Raw genomic sequence first — 23,902 nt, 5'->3', positions numbered from 1 at the left:
TGCACACGTGTATAATTATTTCTATATGTGACCACCTATATATATTAAGGTAAATGTGAGTTCACACTGTGTCTCCAACTTTGAGGCACTCCCACATGGATCATTCTAGCTCTCTCTTTGTAGTGGATCAGTCACCTTCTAGTCCAACAGTGAGAAACCTAGCTCCCACCATGTACCATCCATCTACTTGTTTAACTTCAGTATACGTGTATGGTGGGTTGGCTCTTCAACCATTCTGGCCCAGGAAAATGGTAGTCTCATATGGTTCATCCTAAGCAGAAGACAAGTATGAATTGGTGACACGGTCTCTACATGAGTCATTTGCATTGGTCATGACCAATATTATTACTAATGAGCATTCATTAATTCATCAGTGAGTGGGTGGATTTCTCCCACCTCACTGGCCACGCCTCTTGGTTTCTTGGTCAGGTCCTTCCTCCTGCCAGTCTCTGAAGGTTAAACTCTCCCAGAGCATGGCCTCGTTGCTGTTCCTCGAACTCATGAAGCTCATTTCCTCCTCAGAGCCTTGGCAGTTTCTGACCCTTCCACCTGGGCAGCTCTTCGTGCAGATCTTGGCATAACTGGCCCCTTCTCTTCTTCAGGACTCAGCTTAAATGTCACCTCAACAGAGTGGCCCTCCCTGACAGTCACCTTACACCATACCACCTATTCTACTCTTTTTTTTTTTTTCAACTTTTTTTTTTTTTTTTTAATTTATTTTTGGGACAGAGAGAGACAGAGCATGAACGGGGGAGGGGCAGAGAGAGAGGGAGACACAGAATTGGAAACAGGCTCCAGGCTCCAAGCCATCAGCCCAGAGCCTGACGTGGGGCTCGAACTCACAGACCGCGAGATCGTGACCTGGCTGAAGTCGGACGCTTAACCGACTGCGCCACCCAGGCGCCCCTATTCTACTCTTTTTAATAACACTTACCGTTATCCAAGAAATTCTCATTTACTTGTACGTTGTCCCTCCCCTCTGTCAGCACTACCCGCCAGGAGAGTTGAGGCCTGGTTGCTCTTTCTCACCACTATATCCCCCGGACACAGAGTGGTGCCAGGCACAGGCTAGATGCTCAGTTCTTACATGCTGAACAAATTAATGACTCCCCCTGAAGATCAGACTTTACAAAGCACCCACTAGACTAGAGGTCAGCAAACCTTTCCTAGAAAGAGCCATATATAAAGTTTGTAGGCTTTGTAGGCCATAAAGTCTTTGCCACAGCTACTTACCTCTGCCACTGTGGGGCAAAAAAAACAAAAAAAAGCCATGGGTAATCTGTAAATGAACAGGGATGGCTGTGTTCCCATTACACTTTATTTCCAAACACAGATGACAGACCAGATTTGGCCCAAGGGCCATGGTTTGCTGACCCCTGTCCCTCAACCAATACAAATCTTAGACCTCATCTTCTTATGTGAACAGTTCTTTGCTGCTGTAACTGAGTATCAGTCATCACTGAGGTAAGGCATTCTTGCAGGTGTACAAAGAAGCATTTTTAGGGGCACCTGGGTGGCTCAGTCGGTTGAGCATCTGACTTCAGCTCAGGTCATGACCTCACAGTTCATGAGTTCGAGCCCTGCATCGGGCTCTGTGCTGACAGTTCAGAGCCTGGAGCCTCTTCGGATTCTGTGTCTCCCTCTCTCTCTGCCCCTCCCCAGCTCGTGTTGTCTCTCTCTCTGAAAAATAAACATTAAAAACATATATTCATGATACAACCATGATCCCACCATTGTATCACGAAGCATAAACACCTTCTCCCACTGAGAAGGGTGGGGAGGAAAGGGCACATCCTACCTTTCCCTGTTCCACCAAGTTCCAGGGCTGGAAAGGTGACTCCTGGCCCTAGCAAATAGTAGGCTCACAGACGGATTAGTTTCTTCCTTCTCTAGACATGTCATAAGGTCCATAAGGTCTTGGTCACATTGCTAATGAAAAGATAAAGCCCAAAATGGCAGGTGACTTCAACCAGGCCTTGTCATCAAGTTTTAAAGAAAGCGGAACTGACAGCTCGCCACCACCTGCTTCTTTAGGAAACGGAGAATCCCTCATCATGGCAGCTACCAATGGCGTGATGTAGGTGTGGCGCAGGTCTGGTCGGGCCCCAGCCATTCTGCACTTTGCCCCTTTCCCAGGACTGACACGTGTTGCCTCAAGATGAAGTTCTCTTTCCATCAGGCCTACAAATCGGGATGTTAAGGCCTAACACTGCCAGGTGACTGTCTTCCATAGGAGCACAACAGACTGACAGAAGTCAAAGACTGGTTTCCCACACTCCACTCCGGGAGAGCAGTGACTGAGCAAGCACACCTGGGCCTGCTTTAAACGTCTGTTGATTTGTATAAAGTGGTCTCTCAGAGCCAATCATGGAGAGCTGCCCATAGCGCCTTGGTGGAGGAAACAACAAGGTCAACACGTAACAGGAAGCAGAGTCAGGAGACTAAGACAGACCCTGGATCCAGCTGTACATAAAGCCTGGATCTCTAAATTACATGATGAGTGAAATGGACCATTTTGCTTAAGCTAGTTGGAGCTGGGTTTCTATTACATGACACCAAAAAAGCGTGGACCAGTACACACGCACTGCACAACACATTACCCCAAAACTTAGAGGCCAAATACATGATTATGTATGGTCTTCACAGACTCTGTGGGGCAGGATTTGGGAAGAGCTCGGCTGGGCAGTATTCAATCTGGGGCCTCTGAAGGGGCAGCAGTCAGATGTCGGCTGGGGCTGCATCATCCAAAGGCTTATCTAGGGCTGGAGGGTCACGTCCAAGGTGCCTCACGCACGTGACTGTGAGACTGGATGGGCTACTGGCCACAAAGCTCAGCTCCTCGCCACAGGGCTGTGGGAGCACCCTCAAGCAGGGCAGGCAAGCTAGCTGCACCCTGAGCCAAAGAAGGAGGCACAATACCTTTCCTGGCCTAGCCTGAGAAGTCACACATCACCCCTCACTCCTCCCCTACTCCATTGGCCACGCCACGCCAGCCCCAATTCAGGGTGACGGGACCACATAGGACAACGTGGATCACTAGGGCCCCTCTTGAGGCTGGTACCTATCCCAAGCGCCAACCACAGGCCAGAGGCTGGAAATGCAGGTGATTAAGATGTTCTTAACTCCTAATGAACACTCAGGCTGAAAAGAATGTAACCACTTTGTCCCCCCTAATCCTGACCAACTCTCCCCTTCAGGATGTTCCAAATTTTAAGGAAAAGGAAATCCTGCCTATTAAGGAATTGGGAGTTGGGTGCCTGGGTAGTTCAGTTGGTTAAGCATCTAACTCTTGATTTCAGCTCAGGTCACGATCTCAGTTTGTGAGTTCAAGCCCCGCATTGGGCTGTTCATGGACAGCGTGGAGCCTGCTTGGGACCCTCTCTCTCCCTCTCTCTCTCTGCTCCCCCTCCGTTCATTCTCTCTCCTTCTCTCAAAATAAACATTTAAAAAGTTTGTTTAATTAAAAAAAAAAGGAATTGGATTTAAGTGTCTAGGCACAGAGTTCTCTGGTCCCAGAAACAACACTCAGGAAACAATGAAAATGTTCTCTGTCCTCCACGTCCCTTCATGACCCAACCCTCCATTGCACAGTATTGCATGTGGCTGGACCTTTACTAACTTTATCACAGCTACATCTGCATGTCCTGCCCGCAGCATTCATTCTCTAATCCCCTGAACTAGCCCCCTGGTCAACCTGGCATATAACTACACGGTCTCCTTTTATGTAGTGGGGGCAAGAACTCTTGGACTTGGGTTCAATTCCCAGCTCTGCCTGTTAGCAGCTGTGAGATCCTTAAGTCTCGGTGTCATCCTCTGTCAAATGGGACTGAAACGTGTGTTTCACAAGGCCATACGGATCCAGGGCATCGTGAACGCAAGGGCACAGCACGGTGCCTGGCACACGGTGACCACCAAAGGAGGGCTGGTCTTTCCTGATGGTGCTCTCACTGCAGGACGGCAATCATTCTCCTCCGGGGAGACCGTGACGAGTTAAGCTCCAGGCTGTCTCTTCCCTCTGCCCTTCTCTTGTGGCCACCAGTCCCTCCTTCTCTGGGTGCACCTGCAGCCCTTCCCATCCCCCCTCGTCCACCAATCCTTGCTGGTCGGTTGATAAAATTCAAAACAAGACAAGCCAGAAGACTCAAGTGAAAAGTGAAGCCAGTACCTTAGAATCACAGGTCTTTGGGGTATCCTCAGTGAAAATTTCATGGCCACTTAAATAAGCAAAAATGTGCAAACAATGGAGGTATGAGCCCACTATTTTAGACATTTAAAATTTTTCTCAGCATTAAGGAAAAAAAAAAAGAAAACTTCTCATGTAACTTTGGCCCCATTCAAAATCCTCAAACATCATTAACCCATCCACCTCCCAGGGGGAATCAGAGGCATTCTGTCCTGAGATTGCCAGAAAATGAGAAAATTAGAGACAACGGAATAAGCCCAACTTTCAAATGGACTGAGAAATGCACGCGCTTCTCCCCCCGCCTCGCCCCCCCACCGGCCCACAGGGGCAGAGCCCTTCAGAAGTGCCCTGGGCACCCCAGGTGACCCGTGGCCAGAGGCAGGGGAAGACTGCCACTTAATGGCAGCGGCTAGAACTGGAAGGAATGTATTGACATCTAGGAGGATCTTTCACAAGCTCTTAACCTTTACACCATGTCAATAAAAAGCCCCATTAACATTTAAAAGGGATGTTTCTGGGTGTCCACTTGGAATAAGAGTTAGCATACACTCCAAGAGTTGGGTTATGTATCTCATCTGTCCCAGATCTCCAAGAGTTTACTTCCTTTCATGGTTTTAAAAAAAAAAAAAAAAAAAAAAAAAAAAGCCAGCCCATGAAACGGCAAACAGCGAAGAGCCGCCTGCTAGCAACACAGCGACTCTTGGGGGGGCCACGAGGACCAGGGGGGGACCCTTGGGCTGACCTCGAAGAGCCGCCTGCTAGCAACACAGCGACTCTTGGGGGGGCCACCAGGACCAGGGGGGGACCCTCGGGCTGACCTCCTGCATCGGCAAATCACACCCAACAAGACCTTCTGCCCTCTTTCTCCTCTCTCCATTCTAGATCTTCAAGCACACTTATCACCTCCGGGAAGCCCCCCTCAAACCTTCAGGGGGGGGATCTGTGCCCCCACGGCCACTTGCGCTTCCTAAACTGGGAGGCCCTGGGCTCGCCACACTGCCCTTGACCACTCACCAGCTGGTCTTGCACTCAGCAACAGGAGCATTCCGTGAAGGCAGGCACCGGGCACTCACCTATCCACGCGTGCGCACGCGCACTGGCTCACTCCTCACAGAATACTCGCAACATGGCAGGCACTGGGGATGCGAGGAACGAAGCAGATGTGGCCCGTCCTCAGTGTTGCCCCCCACCGCCCATCTTCATGTCCCCAGTGCCTGTCAAGTGCGGTTCTCAGTAAATGCTGGCCGGATGGATGTGTCCCTCCCTCAGTGGAACTTCATCACATCGACCACTTCCGAGAAGAATTGGACGAATGCTGTAAAATGCTGGGGATTGCTGCAGACCCCGGACGCAAAAGAGCAGCTTCAAGCCTCACCCATCCCACATAGGCATTCTGATTGGTTGGTGTGGCTTCTTTATTTTCTTTAAACACTAATTTTTTTTTTTTAAGTTTTATTTATTTGAGAGCGAGCCAGCGCCTGCATGAGCAAGGGCAGGGCAGAGACAGAGACAGAGACAGAGACAGAGAGAGGGAATCCCAAGCAGGCTCCACGCTGTCAGCGCAGAGCCCGACGTGGGGCTCAATCCGAGAACCATGAGATCGTGACCTGAGCAGAAACTAACAGTGGGACCCTCGACCGACTGAGCCGCCCAGGCGCCCCCGTGTGGTTTCTTAATAAATGGGATCTGTCACTCACTTTTAAAACTTCGGTTTCACCCGTAACTTGTCCATCTGGCTTCTCTACATCCATGAAGGTGCACTCCTGCAGAGCACAGGAGAACAGGAGCCGAGAAACTCTGGCTCCTTCAGAGGGGGTGGGCACTCTTGATCTTGCCGCCCCTCCTCCGTCCCCTGTTGTCCTAGCGCTGAGGCCAAACCTCACCCTGGCTGAGGACTCTCTTGCCCCGGCTCCTCACTCAGGGCCGACGTGCCCCTCGAGGCATCTCGGTTTATGACCCCAGCTTTATGCCCAAGTCACCGAAGAGACACATCTGAGATGAGCTACAACACGAACGAATGGGCAATTTTATTGATCTTTACCTCCTACCCAACCTCCTAGTAGTAGATACAGGCTGTGCGGTTTCCAGCAGGGATCTCAGGTGCAGGGGAAGTCAAGGGACAAGGTGAATTCTGGCAGGTTCCTCGCTGGCGGACCAAAAATCCACGTTTACTGCAATTCTCACAAACGAGCGCTGAAGATGAAGAATCACATTCTCACACCACCAGCACAGCTTAAATACTTCTTCGATAAAAACACTAATAATAAATTATCTTCAACTCAGAAAATAAAGTGTGCTCAGCAGAGTGACAGGAGGGTCCATTCATTGCATTGCACCAAGGGCTGGGCGAGGGAGGGCAGGCCTGGGCAGCTGTACCGGCGGGAGCATGGGGCCGACAGCACGTGCTGAACTTGGTCAAATGCATGCTTGATGCCAACGGCGGGTGGTGGCAGCCCCTAGGCTGCGGCCTGTCCCGCGTGGGATTCACCTGCCCCTCCTCCTCCTCACGTCCGCCTTGTCTTCTGTTTCTTGGCTTGTCTCTTTGCATCTTCTGGGCCGCTATTGTCAGAGGCTGTCTGGCCAAGAGCTCGCACACCCTGTAGTCGACTTGTCAACTGCAACAGCAAGGGAATGAGCTAGAACGAGAGAGAGAGAGAGTGAGAGAGAGGGATGCCAGGAGAATACTCTTGCCCAGAGGGACAAGGGAGCCTCACGTGTCAACACACCTCCTTCTTCGGGCAGCTCACCACCCACTGTGGGCTAACAGGTGACTCTTGGTTCAAGACGAGGTAGAGAGAGGCTTTGGCACTGGAGAGGGGTGGCAGACACACGGGGACAAAGGATTAGGGGAGATGTTACAAGAGGTTTATGGCCTTCAAAGGGGGCCTGAGATTTGACAAAGTACAGTATCTATTCTTGATAAAAGCCCTCAACAAAGTAGGAACACAGGGAACATACCCCTATATCATCAAGGCCAGATATGAACGACCCACAACTAATATCCTCTTCAATGGGGAAAACCTGAGAGCTTTTCCCTCAAGGCCAGAAACACGACAGCGATGTTCGCTCTCACCATTGCTATTTCACACAGTACTGGAAGTCCTAGCTTCAGCCATCAGACAAAAAAAGAAATAAAAGGCATCCAAATCGGCAAGAAGTCAAACTTTCACTATTTGCAGACTACACAATCCTTTACGTGGAAAGCCCAAAAGATGCCACCAAAAAACTGCTAGCACTGATAACACGAATTCAGCAAAGTCGCAGGACACAAAATCAACATAGAGAAATCTGTCACGTCTCTCTACACCAATAATGAAGTGGCAGAAAGAGAAATCAAGGAATTGATCCCATTTGAAATTGCACCCAAAACCGTAAGATACCTAGGAATAAACCTAATCAAAGAGGTAAAAGATCTGTACGCTGAACACTATAGAAAGCTTATGAAAGAAATTGAAGAAGACACAAAGAAATGGGAAAACACTCCATGCTCCTGGACTGGAAGAACAAACATTGTTAAAATGTCCATACTACCCAAAGCAATCTACACATTTAATGCAATCCTTATCAAAATACCACCAGGATTTTTCACAGAGCTAGAAGAAACAATCCTAAAATTTGTATGGGACCACAAGAGACCCTGATTAGCCAAAGCAATCTTGAAAAAGAAAAGCAAAGCTGGAGGCATCACAATCCCAGACTTCAAGTTATTATTATAAAGCTGTAGTGATCATGACAGTATGGCACTGGCACAAACACAGCCACAGAGATCGATGGAATAGAATAGAAAACCCAGACACGGACCTACAACCGTGTGGCCAACTAATCTCCGACGAAGCAGGAAAGAATATCCAATGGGAAAAAGACAGTCTCTTCAGCAAGTGGTATTGGGAAAACTGGACAGCAACAGGCAAAAGAATGAAACTGGACCATTTTCTAAAGTTTTTTTTTTTAATGTTTGTTTATTTTTGAGAGAGAGAGCGAGACAGAGTGCAAGTACGGAGAGGCAGAGAGAGGGAGACACAGAATCCGAAGCAGGCTCCAGGCTCTGAGCTGTCAGCACAGACTTGAATGCAAGGCCTGAACTCACGAACTGTGAGATCGTGACCTGAGCCGAAGCCAGATGCTCAACCGACTGAGCCGCCCAGGCACCTGAACCTGGACCACTTTCTTACACCATATACAAAAATAAGTTCAAAATGGATGAAAGATGTAAATATGAGACAGGAAATCATCAAAATCCTAGAGATGAACACAGAAGTAACCTCTTTGACATCAGCTGTACGAACTAGACCTATCTCCTGAGTCAAGGGAAACAAAAAGCAAAAATGAACTACTAGGGTTTCATCAAGATAAAAATCTTCTGAACAGTAAAGGAAACAATAAAACTAAAGAGCAACCTTTGGAATGGAAAATATATTTGCAAATGACATTATCTGATAAACGGTTAATGTCCAAAATCTAGAAAGAACTTATCAAACTCAATACCCAAAAAATAAATGATCCAGTTAAGAAATGGACAGAAGACACGAATAGACATTTTTTCACAAGGAAGACATCCAGATGGCTACAGACACACGAAAAGATGCTCAACATCCCTCATCATCAGGAAAATACAAATCAAAACCATGTTGAGATACCACCTCACACCTGTCAGAATGGCTAACGTTAACAACTGAGGAAACAATAGATGTTGGCAAGGATGCGGAGAAAGAGGAATCCTTTTGCATTGTTGGTGGGAACACAAGCGGGTGCAGCCACTCTGGAAAACAGTATGGAGGTTCCTCAAAACATTAAAAATAGAACTACTGTACGACCCATCAACTGCACTACTAGGTATTTATCCAAAGGACACAAAAATATTGATTCAATACTGATTCAAACATGTACCCCAATATTTATAGCAGCACTATCAACAATAGCCAAATTATGGAAAGAGCCCAAATGTCCATCAACTGATGCATGGATAAAGGAAATGTGCTACACACACACACACACACACACACACACACACACACACACACACTGTGGAGTATTACCTGGCCATCACGAAGAATGTGATCTTGTCATTTGCAACAACATGGATGGAACTAGAGTATATTGTGCTAAGCGATAGAAGTCAGTCAGACAAAGACAAGTATCGTATGATTTCACACATATGTGGAACTTAAGAAACAAAACATATGAACATATGGGAAAGAAAAAAGAGAGAGAGGGAGGAAAAACCATAAGAGACTGTTAGAGGTGATGGGGTAATGGGTTAAATGGATGACGGGAATTAAGGAGGGCACTTGTGATGAGCACTGGGTGTTGTATGTAAGTGATGAATCGTTAAATTCCACACCTGAAACTAATATTACACTACATGTAAACTAACTAGAGTTTAAGTAAAAACATAAACATTAAAAAATAATAATAAATTAAAAAGTTAAAAAAAAAAAGCAAAGGAAAGAAAAGAGGACTGGGGACTGGATTTGAGGCCTTCGCACTTGCTTCCAACCTTGCAGTGTCGTATCTTCTGGAACACTGGACACCCCGCCGTGTGCGGGAAGGTGTGTAACACTGGATGGAACCCTGCACTTTCTTGCAGGGCCTCTGCATTTCCTACCTTATCGTGGTTGTAGCCGGCCAACAGGACAAGCAGGGTCAGAGGCAGGGCGATGTAGGACCCCTGTGCGATGTCTTGCTCAGGCAGTTTCCTCTGTGGACACCAAGACCACCATTACTGCTTTACAGGCTCTCCGCTTCCCGGCCGCCCACCATCCCACAGCCTTGGCCCGCCCAGCCGGGACCCCGGGCATCCACGTGACCCAACTCTTGCTCTCCACGGCCAGGAAGTGCAGCGACTTGGGTATACTTTCAGGTGAATCCCCTGCTCCCCAAACTCCCCTGCTTGCTCTTTGACACTCTGGGCCAGACAGACGCCAATCACAAGGTAGGTCTCACCCTCTGAGCCTCCAAGAGACTGAGGAAACCGAGCTGTGGGGAGCAGGCCATCCCCGTGGCTGAGAAGTAAAGGGCCCCCTTGGCACTGAGTCCCGGCTACACACAGGGGCTCTTCCCTACAAGGGGGTACGGAGAACCCGCCGTGCTAGGCTCAGGCGCACAGTGACAGATGCACTGGTCGCAGAGAGTATCTCTAGTGATGGGAGGAGGCAGGCTGCCACTTGTCTCCTAGCGGCCATTTGCCCTTTCTTCCAACTTTCATCCGGGCCGATCAGAGTATACACACTTCCCGGCCTCCCCTGCAGCTAAGATAGCCATGGAATTAAATTCTGGCCAAGACCACATGGATAGAAGTGTTTGGTAACACATCCAGGCTGTTCGCTAAAAAAGCGGTGCTGTGCCCTCCCCTCCTGCCGGCCAGGAGTGCCATCCGTCAAAAAGGTGATGTGCTAGGGGACGGCAGGGCCCCAAGAGAGGGGAGGCTGGGCCCCCGATACCTTGGGGCTGCCGTACCATTCCTGTACTGCTCCATCCTGGATGCTGACATAAGACCGAAACTTCCATCTGACTAAAAGCCCCTGAAATTTTGGGTCTCTATACTAGCCAATGAACCTGTACCTTAGCTCACTCTATCCGTGCAAAAGAAACAAATAATGGAAACTTTCAGATAATGACAGAACAAGTTAAGGAGCCAGAGCACTGGTTCTCAAAGTAATGTCTAGGGAACTTCCTTTCAGATTTCCAAGGTCAAAACTATTTTCATAACAACACTAAGATATTATATGCCTTTTTTGCCTTCATTATTTCACAAGTGAACAGTGGACTGTTCTGGAAGTTACATGTGATGATGTCATCACTCTGAGAGATAACAGAATATGATAAATAAAAATACATTACACCCATGTAAACTAAGTCTCTTTTGGATTCTCAACAACTTTTAACAGGGTAATAGGGTCCTGAGACCGAAACATCTGAGGAGCATCCAGGCTGGAGAACGACTGTGGGGTCATTTTGCCCCAAGATGGTTGAGGCAGAATGGGACGGTCGTTCAAAAATGAAAGAATCATTGGGATGAGCACTGGGTGTTCTATGGAAACCAACTTGACAATAAATTTCATATAAAAAAAAAATGAAAGAATCAGGGCAGGAACACATTTCTACCTCCAACGGCCCACTCCTGGATTATCCGATATGTCTTAGACCCCAATTTGCTCTCCGTGGAAGTAAATATTTAATGGTGAAACTGCAGAGTGATGAAGGCAATGAGCTTTGAGCTCAAGGCTCAGGTCTGGCCACATGACCTTGGGCAATCACGTGAAGCCTCGGGCCATTCGCTATTAAGTGGTACTGCTACCAAAAGCACCTGCTGCAGGGGAATGTGAAATTCAGCGAAATCAGCTACCTCAAGTGCCAGCAGTGCACGAAACACTGAGTAAAAAAATCAATGATGTGGCTCTCGGTTTGCATGTTGAACAAAAGAATGGAGCGGAGCACATACCAAGGCCCTCGCGAATGTACAACATTGAGCCGCCCGTCCAGAAGGCTGTAATGCACTAGAAGCCACGAGATGTGAGACCTACCACCTCCTCTGAGTCCCGGCTCTGCTGATCAACTGCAGGTAAGTTACTTACTCTCTCTGAGTGTCTGTCAAATGCGAGGGATGGCACCTTCCCGGAAAGGTGTGATGTGAGGACTAGCAGTGAGTACCCTTCAGGAGCAGGCACTCCCTTCCCTGGTCACTGGGGCCCTGGTCTCCCAGGTAACCTCTGGGAGGGGTGTGTTCTCAGAGGTGACAGGCACATTCTTGGCCACAGCCGTGAGGCGCGGTGGCTGCCCGGCTGCCACCCAGCATCATGTTCCTGCCACCAGCTGCCAAAGCGTCTCCCTGGATCCAGATGAGTCTCTGGGGCGGGGGGGGATGCCCCAGATGGCTGCCATCAGTACCCTTCACAGAGGCCCTCTGCCTCTCACTGGGGTGGCAACGTGCCTCTACAGAGACAGAAGGTTCCCTACGTGCTCATGTCAGTGGCCCTTCCAATTGGTCCCAAACGTGGGGAATGAGGTAAGTGCTTCCTCCTGGAGTCATCAGAAAAACTCTCCACTTCACATAAAATTTGTATTTGCCAAGTCACTGAGCACGAGCCCCTCATCAGAGATGCTCAGAAACCAGCAGAAGAGCTGTGTTCAAGTGCCACGTCTGCTGCGCACAAGCTGGGGACTTAGACCACTCAGAATCCTCTTGGGTCTCATCTCTAGATGACGGAAAAGAATCCCTACCTACCTCGCCTCTAGGATGCTGTTTGAAAAGCACAAAATGGTCACTTGCTTGCATGTAGGAAAGATAAATGTGGAACTATTCTTTCTATCCTACACCAGGAAAAACCCTAAATGGCTAGAGATGGCAATGTATAAAATGTAACCATACAGGTACTGAAGGAAAAATAAATTCCTTTAAAACTGGGAGTGGGGGAGCTTTTCCAGACTAGGACTCAAATTCAGAAGCAAGGAGAAAAAGAATGGAACATTTTAACATATAAAATAAATGTTTGCATAATCAAAATGAAAAAAGAGATGATAAATTAGGAAAAAATATGGACAACGTATATTACGAAGGTTTAACATCCCTCTTACACAAAGGGCTTCTGAAACATAAAAAACACCAACAATCCAGACAGGTCCAGAAGTCAACAGTTCCCAGAAAGGGACATACCTGGGTTCTAAACCACGTGGAAGGATGAGAAATGCAGAGGACAGAGACATGGAGATACCACTTCTCATCCATTATACTGCAAAAAACCTTTAATTTGACAACATACTCTGCGGGGGAACAGGGGTGCTCGCATACGTAGCTGGTGGGAATGCAAATAGTACAGCCCTACGGACAGGAAGTGGCACCATCCAGCAAAATTCCAGGAGCATCGACCCTGTGATCCAGCAACTCTCCTTCTTGAAGTCTATTTCAAAGACAGACTGACAAACATCCAAAAACATGCATGCACAAGGCCAATCACTAAAGGGTCATTTGTAATGGCAGAAAACTAGGAATAACTCAAACATTCATCAAGCAGGGGCTAACAACACACCACAGTAGAGCCACACAGAGGAGTATTACATAGCCATTAAAAAGGAACAAGAAGTCACTAAATCCACTGCTGTGCACACAGTTATCTTTAGAAAGAAAAACTCTTCACGCTGATGAGGCCTACGACAACGGTCAACGCAGTAGCTACGGAGCCAGATTTTAGTTTTACTGTAGATCCCTGGGCTCCACTCTTACTACCTAAACCAAGTTCACACTCAGTAGGTCTGAGGCTGGGCCCTGGAGCCCATTTTTGTTGCTGCTGTGGGCATTTCATCCCCAGGTGATTCTACTGCATGCCAGCTTTGGGAAGCACTGGTCTAAAGAATTATCTCACAAATGTTAAAAATACATGTGTGTGTTGTTCTGTTTTGTTTTTCAGTCTGTTCAACACAGGACCCATTGGGCTCTACACATTGCAAATGGCTCACAAAATGAGCAAGTTGCTTTTAACCTACAAGTATCCCACCCACCTGTGGGTTTTTTTTCTTCCTCACTTGCAATCTGTCAAATCAATCAGTTTCCAGCTTATTGTCCTGCACTTTCCCATAACCTACATTTTGTTGACTACATCCTTGCAGCATCCTTTACATGTTCCTGTGTCCTCTCAACTTCCTGTAAACTGGCAGCCGGTTCTAGAAGTTTGGGTAGGGCAGGTGTCACGTGGCTCCGGCTGGAGGACCACAACACCCCCAATCGCGACACAGTGAAGAGCCTTGTTCCTAAAAATCACACATGAGCCACTGACCTAAACAAATCCCTTGCCCTCATTGACAACTTCCTCCTCAAAGGGAACCGAAGGCATCAGCACTCGAAAAAGCAGAAAAGCATCTAGGGAAATTCGGAGTGCGAAATCCAGAATGCAATCGGGCATCAAGGTGAGGGTCCCTCAAGCGGCCGTCCTCCCTCACCACCCCTAGAGGTTGTTTTCAACCACCCACCGCCCTTTCCTTACCGTGGGATTGAAGACCAAGGTGATGTGCTTATGGTAGCCCACTGCAGTGAAAGACACCTGAGGCAAGACGTAGTCATACTGGGATCTGGGGAGCGTGGAGTCCAGCAGCACAACGTAATTCTGTGCACAAGTAAGAAGTTACTTTTTACAAAGGACTTTATGTTTTGAAAGAAATCCCCAAGTTTACACATCCAAAACAAGGTTGCTAACTTCAGAGGAGGAACCTCAGTGGGCTCTTCCCTCGTTGACAGCCGTGTGTCCCGGCATCTCGGAGACTGTGTCTTCTGATAAAGCTTTCAGAGCCGGCGGCAATATTTTATAAGCATATTCAACCACGACATAATTGTGCTCCTTTGAGAATCTGACTTTATGAAACACAGAAAGTTATTACGAGCCAATCTGGATGAGGGACAGACATGATCGAACTGGGAAAGACTGCTTTCAATCCAAAGTGAGGTAGACTTTTAAGGCATGATAATTAAGCGGCTCACCGGCTGGCAAGTTCTAAGAACACAGCATCTCGGGAACGGTACGGGCGACGGTCAGAGCCCACTCCACCGTTGGGTGCAGAGCCCAACGTGCTAGGCACCATGAGTACTGCCTTGGGCAAATACGGGCTGTGCTCTCAACCACGGACAAGGTCAGGTTTACTGCTCCCATCTCATAGCAGGCCGTGAGCCCAGGGGGAATCGGACCCCAAAGCCCATTACGCTTCCACACTGACGTGATGCTTACAGTGACTGCTGGGGAGCCTGGTGGCTCAGCCGGCTGAGTGTCCGACTCTTGGCTTCCGCTCAGGTCATGACCTCACGGTTTGTGAATTCAAGCCCTGTGTCGGCTCTGCGCTGACAGTGCGGAGCCTGATTGGGATTGTCTCTCTCCCTCCCTCTCTGCCCCTCCCCCACTCTGTCTCTCAAAATAAATGAATGAAACTGTAAAAAAAGCTCAATCTTTAAAAACAAATAAAAAAACAGCATACAGTGGCTATTTCAAAGGGCATCTCAAGAAACGGGGAGCAACTCCAAGCTTCCATCGCAACTTATTTCATTATCTTACAGCTGTTTCATGACAAAAAAGGCCACAGTTTATCATCCCCGCGGCAGGTGGTAAGAAGCCAGGAGAGGAAACGTCGTATATAGGCTCACTACTGACAGGTGCACGCCGAGCCCACCAGAAAAGAACCGAATTCTGTGCCAAGTTTGCTCCCAGCACCTCAACTACAACAGCCTGCTCTGTCTGAACACAACTGATAATAAACAGTCTAGAATCAGTAAACAACGTCCACCGTTAAGGCCTGAGTTAAATAAACTATCATTATTTCCCACATTATGGACGGCTATGCAACCATGAGAAACCATGTTATAAAAAATGTAATGATGGGGAAAAGATTTCTGATGTATTCCTCACTGAAAAGCACGGATTATAAAACAATGTACCAAACAGTCCTAGCCTTATTAAACTAAATACACGTGTGTATGTATTAAACTAAATACACGTGTGTGTATTTACACACACACACACACACACACACACACACACTGAAAAAAGACCAAAGGACACCTGTCAGCACACTGACCAGGATTATTTCTAGATGATGGGACTGTATCTGATTTTGTTTTCCCCCCAAAACAACTCCTGCCGTGAATGTGTATTATTTTTGTAAACAGGAAAAGAGCAAATTAAGCAGAAGTAAATGCTACAGAGCCCACCCCCCTCTGATTCAGAGAGCACATCCACTGTCTCCGCGAAGGGAGATTTGGAGGGAGACGCAAGGACTGTTTGGGAGCCATGGGCATCAGTTACCTGGCCGTCCCGGAGCAGGGGAGGGAAGTGGAAGAAGAGAGACTGGCCCAGGGAGACCGTGTGCATTGGGCTGTCGAGATTTTCACTTTTGTAAAGCTTTACCTGGAGAGGAGAAACAAAGCAGGATGTACTTTCGAAATTAAAACATAATCAACATTTCATTTCCAACACTGCGTTTCATCCTCAGGATAGCTCATCTGTTGCAGGGGAAAAGGATCTTTGGAAACACAGATATTTGAAAGAGAAACCAGACACCCCCATCAGGAATACATAATGTGTTCCGCAATCACCTGAGCCTCCAGTTCCCTGACCTGCATAGAAATGGAAGATTTTAAAATTGATTCCAGTGACTTTACGTTAATGTACAAAATGGTAACAGTTAGTATGAGGGCCATGTTAAAAGGAATAGCCTCTGATATAGCTATAATATGCTGGGCAAGTGACAGGCACTTTACACACATTGTCACCAATCCTGGCTCTGAACAGGCATCATTATTACCTCTAGGGAGGCCCAGAGCCTGCATCACCTAAAGGCGCACAACTTATTCATAGTGGTGCCTGGGATTCAGCCCATGTCACTGAGGGTCTGGCCCATGTGGCACTGCCTCTCCATCGGCTATACCCTCAACCCCACAAGTATTCCTTAAGTGCACGACACATTCCCATTTTGCATTTGGTTTTCCGGGCTGCTTCCAGAAGCAGTTCAGTCATTTGTTTCTAGCCTTCCTTTCTCTCTGGCCTGTTCTCATTCTCTCTACCACAAGCAACGGGACGTGAGGAGGTACGGTCCCGCCTGATGCAGAAGGCTGTGGGGCTCGAGCCTGCACCCACCACAGAAGAACGCCATGGCCGCCCCTCTCCAGGGCCCACGGCGACACTTTTCTATAGAACACACAAGTCACGAGGAGTTTTCCTAAAGTAAGCCACAGACTGGAGGCCTACGGGTCACTTCCAAGACCACACATGTGTCCTTTTGCCCTACACAGTGTTCTAAGCAAAACTCAATTCATTGCCTGTTTTTACAAACCAAGTGATTTCAAATAACTCTAAGTTCCATCTTCTCTGGAACACTGGGAAGTGATGCCAACCCTGGGCCAGAGCTCCGACACGACAACCATCCCACAGAGCCGAGGAGCGGTGGGTGCACCCTGCCCAGCCCTCTTCACCCTGGTGTTGCCCTGCCTGGCCCCCACGAGCAACATGCTTGCCACCCTGGAAGGAAGGGTGAGTTGAGAGGGGAGTTAAACCTAAGCGTACATTCTCTCCCAAGTCAAACACATCACTGTACATAAAATTACAAGCGCCTCTGAAAAATACACCCTTGTGGCAATTCACTGACATTTTTCAAGGGATCGTAGGGCCTTATATAAACATTTCATTAACTGTAGACATGGAGATTTTGTTAGAACCTGAAGACACCTTAAGAGGGTTGCACAGAGGAGAAACCAGTGGTCCAGGGGCATGAAGTGACTGCCCGTGGCGGCAGGGCAAGCAGGACACAGCTCAGACTGTCCGACTCCTAGTCCCCTACCCACACCTTCACGCTGGACAGAATTCTACAAGTTACAAGGCACTGTGCCCTAAAATCATGTCTCTGCTTTCAACTCTAGGTCGTACTAAGCATTCATTAGGTGTGTACCACAAAGCTTCCAAAGCTATATTTCTATGAACAGCTAAACAAAGTTATCTGAGAGTACGACCCCTCCTACGCTTCTCAGAGCCAAAAAGGCCATAACAGTAAGAAGCTGGCCTTACCCATAATGTAGGGAGATACTCGGAGGAAGTGATCACGTTTCCACTTAGGTCGAATTGATTAATCTGCCGGAAAACTATGATGTTTACATCATCGATGTCGTTATTGCCGACCTGGAAAGAGACCGGGAGCGTTGGCAGTGAGGAAGCTGGGAGGCGAACTTGCTGGGTGACGTCCCAGGAGCTATTTCAGAGCAAATTTCACTTCTTCAGTAAGGGGGCCAAGTTCACCAAGTCCAAGGGCACAAACTGACAGTGAGGAGGTAGGCTACGGCTGGCCCACAGACACAACTTGTTTGATGAGCACAGCATTTTTTCCCCCTAAGTTTCAATTATCTTCTCCAACGTTTTAAGAGAGAAATTTCATACACAAAAAGAGCCAGGTTTTCTGGCCTCTCTTGGAAATAGAGAAAGATGTTCTTGCCTGGCAGCAATCATCAGGGGCTGAGCAACGGCTGTCCCGTGGGTGGGTGGGTGCCCTCCTGTTTGTGACTTTTTCGTATCTGCCGGGCCATGGTCCCCATGACCACCCGTGATCCTGGCCTTAGTTAGCCACCATGGCAGAGAAACACGCAATTTAAAGATGCAGCCATCACAGCCTGACGCCATAAAGACATCCATAAAGAAAATCCACTTCCCAGCCAAATGGTCCTACATGGCCCACCACTCTCCTGACCCCTCATAATCTTCGTGCCTAACGCCCCCTGATCAAGCCACCAAGAGGCAGCCCCCCATCACACCCAAGCCCTCCAGTCTAGCAAGCGAGAGTTATTCCACGGGGAAAAAGCTTCACTTCAAATGATTCTCAGGCTGCTTCCCACGAGCTGCGGGGAGGGCTGCCTCTTTAGGGATCAATTAGCGAAGTCGTGATCAGGAATATCAAGAGACTCCACCCACCAAATGGAAAAAGCAAGGTCATCTGGATATAAGGAGGTCCGACGGCCCCACCACCAATTAAGCCCATGTTGTCTTTATTATCCTCCCTTGATCTGAAATGCCACTTAGACACTGAGCTCCTCAACTTGGAGGATAATGATCAGAGCTTGCAGGGAGACTGAAGAGACAACAGCTCAAATTTCTCTGGATTCACGACAGCCATGCTGCTCATTAAAAGCCCGCAGGAGATGCTGCTTGTGAAGATGACACTATTCAAAGAGGACCCTTAATTAGGGCCCAGAGCTCCCCCCGGCAAGAGATGAAAGGCAGGCAGCCAGAGAAGCACTGCAGGGTTTCTGCCGCGGAGCGTGGTGCCTTACCGCGATCTCCCGGTGGTGGGGGAGGGCCCGCTCGATGTGCTCGTTGCCTTCTGCCTTGAGCTGCACGTGGTACACACATCCCGGCTGCAAGCAAACGCAGGGGTCACGCCTCTCGAAAGGCGCTGGTCGCCTGGAACCTGACCTGCGCCTGCTCTGACCACAGGCCCTCAACGCGACCGCGACGCCATTTCTACCCGTCGCCGGTCCCAGTCTGCGGCCTGTTAACCTGCTTAAGAGTCCCTTTTAAAAGCACCCTGATGAAGGAACATTTATCTCAAGGTCTGCAATTCCTTCAGTCCCCAAGGAAAATTAGATTTGGCTTCCTATTCCAAAATCGTAAGCAAAATATGCTTATTTTGACAAAACTGTGCTTATAGGGCTGTCCACCCCCCACATACACGCAGGGTGTGGTATCTGCAATGACAACTCCCAAATGCTTACAATGCACACGATTTCTGGGAAGTGAGATTTGAAATTTTTCTTTAAAAAAAAAACTTGTTCTGGGGCACCTGAGTGCCTCAGTCAGTTAAGCATCTGACTCTTGATTTCAGCTGAGGTCGTGATCTCATGATTCGTGGCTTTGAGCCCGTGACAGGCTCTGTGCTGATATGCAGAGCCTGCTTGGGATTCTCTCTCCCTCTCTCTGTGCCCCTCCCCTGCTCACATGAGCTCGCTCTCTCTCTCTCTCTCAAAATAAGTAATAAATTAAAAAAAAATTTGGTCTTCCTAAAACTTTTTATCCTAATGCTCAAATTTATAGGTGTACATATTTACCAAATAAATCATTACTCTAAGAAAACCTTTACAGCAACCGATTTCTGATCAATAGCACAAGTGACCTAATGACATGCCAGGATCTAAAGCATCAGGCCGAGGTCAGAGCTGTCTATGTGCAGCTAATGGGGGACAACCCTAAGATACAACTGTTTATTTTAAACCAGCGTGGATAATATGGTTCTGGTCTCCTAAAATAATGTGTGCTTTGATAGCTGTAGGGTGTGTTTTTTTGCCCTTTCAAGATTGCCTGTTTGGATATGCTGCCTGAACTACTTTATAATGACCACATGGCACCTTTACAAAGACGAAAAGCTATTGTTTTTTAAAAAGTGAGAACACCTCTGTGATGGCCATAATCGCTGACACATTCACTGACTTTACAGCTCGGTGAGGACTGGCAGCACGGGGTTCAGTTCCAAATGGCCACGTGTGCCCCAGAGGGCAAGGGACGCAAGTAATCACTTGGGAAGACAAAGGCACAGTCCTGCCCACTTGCTCACACACCTGGGCCACCGGGAGCTCATCGGGGCAGCGGCTCCGTCCCACCCGGCTCCCTCCTCCCTCAGGACCCGGGCCGACCAACTCGGGGATTCACCTTCAGCCTCTGGCAGGGGTGTCTCGCCCCAGATGTCCTGACAACGTGCCGGGAAAGGTGAAATGAAAGACCGGACCCTGACTAGGGTCAAAATCCCTAGAAAATCTTCAGCAAGGGCTCTCCAGCCCGGTGTCCTCTGGGAGACGGCACACTCAATCCCAAACCCTAGCTGAGCAACGTCTAAGGCTGTCCCTCCAGCACCTGTGGCCTGGCAGGTGGAAGGCGAGGGCTGCCACCAGGGCGACTCTAAAACCCGCTGAGAGCGCTAATAAATTCACACCTATTAGGAGGGGGAGGGTGTCTCAGAGCATCAATTACAACAGAAATCTATTGTGCTGGAGAAAGAAACTATATTCGATTTAATTAAATAAAACGCGTGAAGATGGCGAGTTGAGAGCACGTCTGGGCCAGCAGGACACTGGGGGAACCCAGAAGTGGGGGGAGAATTTGTGTTCCTGCAACCGTGAGAGGGAGGTAAGCCGAGAACACAGAGTCCACCCAGGGGAAGGGAGGCTCCCCTAGGCCCAACCTGCACAGGCCCCCACGCAGACCCCGTCTCACACTGCTGCCTCACAAAGCTGCACACCGAAACCCCAGCTGGCAGTGACGGTGAGGACCGCCTCGAGGAAAGTCTTGTTTGTTGTTGCTTATTAACTACTTGCTGAGTCTCCGTGCCAGGACCACTGCATGTGCTACACGTATCAACTTACTTATACTTACACCTGTTCTATGTCACACTCATCCTCACAAAGATGACAAAACAGATACAGAAAGGAAAAAACCTTGCCTGAACGTAAACAGCTAAGAAATGACAGAGGCAGGCCTCAAACCCAGGCAGATGGGAGCAGAAGGGCGTCTGCACAGCCTTTAAAAAAGGACAAAACTACAAAGGCTGGGCTTGCACTGAACGCATGAGACCAAGGACCTGGCTCCCACGACATGTCCCCTCTCCCTGGGCTCTGGCTGCGGCAGCATGAAGCTATGGAACACCCCTGCTGGCCTGTGTATTCTCTGTGGGAAGCAGGCCTGGAGGACAGCAGAGAGCAGGTCCCCATGGCAGCATGTTCCTCGGGGGCAGGGCCTCCTTCCCACATAGCGGAGGACAGCTAGGAAGGAGCATCTCAGAAAGGCCTGTGTGGACCCTAAGGATGGCAAGGTAACTGTCACCTTGATGCTGCTGGTGAGAACATGCGGGAGAGAAGGAGCAGTGGGCAGAGTGGGCGTGGGGAGCCCCCCCAGTCAGTGTGCATCCAGCTGGACCATCAGAACATACGTATTCCAGTCCTCAGCACAACCAGGGAAGACACCCCCGAGTCCGTCCTCCTCCTTCGGCTTGAATACCTCCAGCTCACCAGGAAACCTTGCAACCTGCCTCCCAGGTACCCCAACATCTGACACTGGGGAGTCCTGGACAATGGACGGGAGTATTTTTGTTTTGGGGAAAGAATAGCTTTGCCCCAACATATCAAATGATTTATTTTCAACATTTATTTTTGAGACAGAGCATGAGTGGGGGAGGAGAGAGAGAGGGAGACATAGAATCCGAAGCAGGCTCTAGGCTCTGAGCCATCAGCACAGAGCTCGACGTGGGGCTCAAACTCACGAACCGGGAGATCACGACCTGAGCCGAAGTCAGACGCTTAACCGACTGAGCCACCTAGGTGTCCTGCCCCAACGTCTCTAAATCAACTGGCAAGCTGCTTTACATGCGAGCTCATGTGATTTGGACAAACATTACCCGTCTGTGGAGCTATGTGTGCCTGTCTCTACGTGAACTATGAATACCCAGTCCGTGCATCTGAGGGCCCAGGGGCCCCACCCCGGATCCAAGTGGCCCAGTCCGGCAGGTGCTGTCCAACCCTGCCAGTGACCACACGGCACACAGGTAAGGTCTGCCAAATGAGCAAATGAATGAATGCACACATAAAAACTGAGGACAAAGCACCATAAACCCTAAACTGAATGCTGCAATTGAGGAGTGAGAAGGACAAATGAGTTGTATGGACACACAAAGAAGTTCGGGGTTTGTGTTTTTTGGTTTTTTTTTAATTAGTTGTTAACACCTAGAAATCAGGAGCTTTCACACGGAAATCTAAACTTGTGACTTCCCTTTTAACAATGCAAAGGATCTGGCAGCCCCGAGTCTGTCTTCCCACATGGCTACAGGGAGATGGGGTTCAGTGGCAGCTGCCCCCTCTCGAGTTCACCAGCCCCGCGTGTGCACCCAGCACCCTTCAGCAATTCACAGGTCTCTTCCGGTCCCACAGGCATTTGGCGTAAGAGCCCCTGCTTAAGCCGTGACCACCCGATGCAGGCAAAAGCTGCACCAACCCACCGTTTCCCAACTTTAATTTGCCACAAAACCCCAACCCAATGTGTCAGCTCCGTGAAAGGTAAGCTGTGCCAGTTAAGATACGGAAAGACGCTTCCAGAGCCCTAACCCCGCAGCCCCAACCCCCCTGCCCAGCCTGTTCCTAGCAATGAGCAAATGCCCAGCCTGTTCCTAGCCGTCCTGGGGGCAGGAACCACAAGGCAGCTGTCAACAACACAGTGTGCAGACACCCACTAATAAAAGATGTCCAGTCTCACCAGCAATCCACGAAGTCTGAACTTGCCCTCCTCATCCGTCACGGTGTCTTCTCCGTAAATACTGCAGTCGTTCTGTCCCACGGCTTCCACGGCCACACCCTGTTCTGGTTCTCCGTTTAAAGAAGAAACTGTACCATAGCAACTAGAATGGCGAGACAGAGCATGATATGCCCGGGGTTTTCTGAAGCACACAAAGGATTTAAGGTAAAGCGTCCTGCCTTTACTGACAATTCATAGTGCAAAGCAGTCCGGTGGGGAAGTGTACCTCGATGAGCCAAGGGGATTTGGTTCTGGCCTTGTCCCTTCCAATCCGGCCTTCCTGGCTGAAGGCCCGAGCCTGCCTGAACGCTGCCATCAGTTTCTCTCCTCGTACGTTTTAACGGACGCTCCAGGAAATTACAATTAATGGAGGCCAAGCCTTATTTTATTCCACTTTACCTTGCTTTCATTAAGCTTTGTTTCAAATAATGAAGCATTCCATGAAATGCAATGAAAACAGTTTCTCATTCTCTACACTCGTTTGAAAATGGCCCATTTTCCTAAACTTCTGACCAGCCAATCTTCATCTCAAGCGCTCTTGCGACTGTTTGCAAATACGTACAGTGTGTGTATGAATGCCTTTCCGGCTACGTAGAGCTAACAGAGCTAACGTATGGCATGTCGTACGCGTGTACGAGTATCTGTGTAAACCATCTCTGGAAGTGCTCTGACACACCGCAAAACCTGATGAGCTGAAACAAGGAAGGGGAACCGAACGTTTTACACTCTCGCCAACATTCTGCAGCCTTACTCCAGTGAGTTCATTTCCTTGTTTTAAAAATTTAATTTGAATTTCAAGCTCTTGTACAAATAAAATTTTTAAGCAACTAAATGGGTACTCTCAGGCCAATTTCAGAATAGGAACTTCGTGACAGAATCGCTGATTTGGAGGGATCTGAAGAAAACAGGCAGCCGTCAAAACTCTCTGGGC

At 48.7% G+C, this 23,902-nt stretch overlaps 1 protein-coding gene and 1 long non-coding RNA gene across 3 annotated transcripts in view; both read right to left on the bottom strand.

The window, feature by feature from the left end:
• Positions 1-1,300: 1,300 nt before the first annotated feature.
• Positions 1,301-4,803, bottom strand: LOC128774869 (uncharacterized). Its single transcript, XR_008419355.1, has 2 exons — positions 1,799-4,803; positions 1,301-1,680 (listed from the first exon to the last, which is right to left on the bottom strand). It is a non-coding gene; the product is annotated as an uncharacterized LOC128774869 (long non-coding RNA).
• Positions 4,804-6,186: 1,383 nt separating this feature from the next.
• The window catches only part of LOC109278380 (nodal modulator 1), a 55,516-nt gene continuing 37,800 nt past the window's right edge, over positions 6,187-23,902 (bottom strand). The window contains exons 25-31 of one of the 2 annotated variants that reach the window (XM_019468698.2): positions 22,933-23,074; positions 18,972-19,055; positions 17,719-17,829; positions 15,964-16,065; positions 14,161-14,280; positions 9,789-9,881; positions 6,187-6,819 (exon numbers count right to left, since the gene is read on the bottom strand). In XM_019468698.2, coding sequence (XP_019324243.2) covers positions 6,688-6,819; positions 9,789-9,881; positions 14,161-14,280; positions 15,964-16,065; positions 17,719-17,829; positions 18,972-19,055; positions 22,933-23,074 — 784 coding nt within the window. In that variant the 3' untranslated portion in view covers positions 6,187-6,687. The remainder of the gene's footprint in view (positions 6,820-9,788; positions 9,882-14,160; positions 14,281-15,963; positions 16,066-17,718; positions 17,830-18,971; positions 19,056-22,932; positions 23,075-23,902) is intronic. The other variant, XM_019468700.2, reaches the window with a different exon arrangement.

The sequence above is a fragment of the Panthera pardus genome, unplaced genomic scaffold (assembly GCF_024362965.1).
Source record: "Panthera pardus isolate Hobbes unplaced genomic scaffold, ASM2436296v1 HiC_scaffold_5, whole genome shotgun sequence".
Classification (NCBI taxonomy): domain Eukaryota; kingdom Metazoa; phylum Chordata; class Mammalia; order Carnivora; family Felidae; genus Panthera; species Panthera pardus.
Note: the sequence above shows the minus strand (reverse complement) of the source record. Positions and strands in the feature narration are given on the sequence as shown.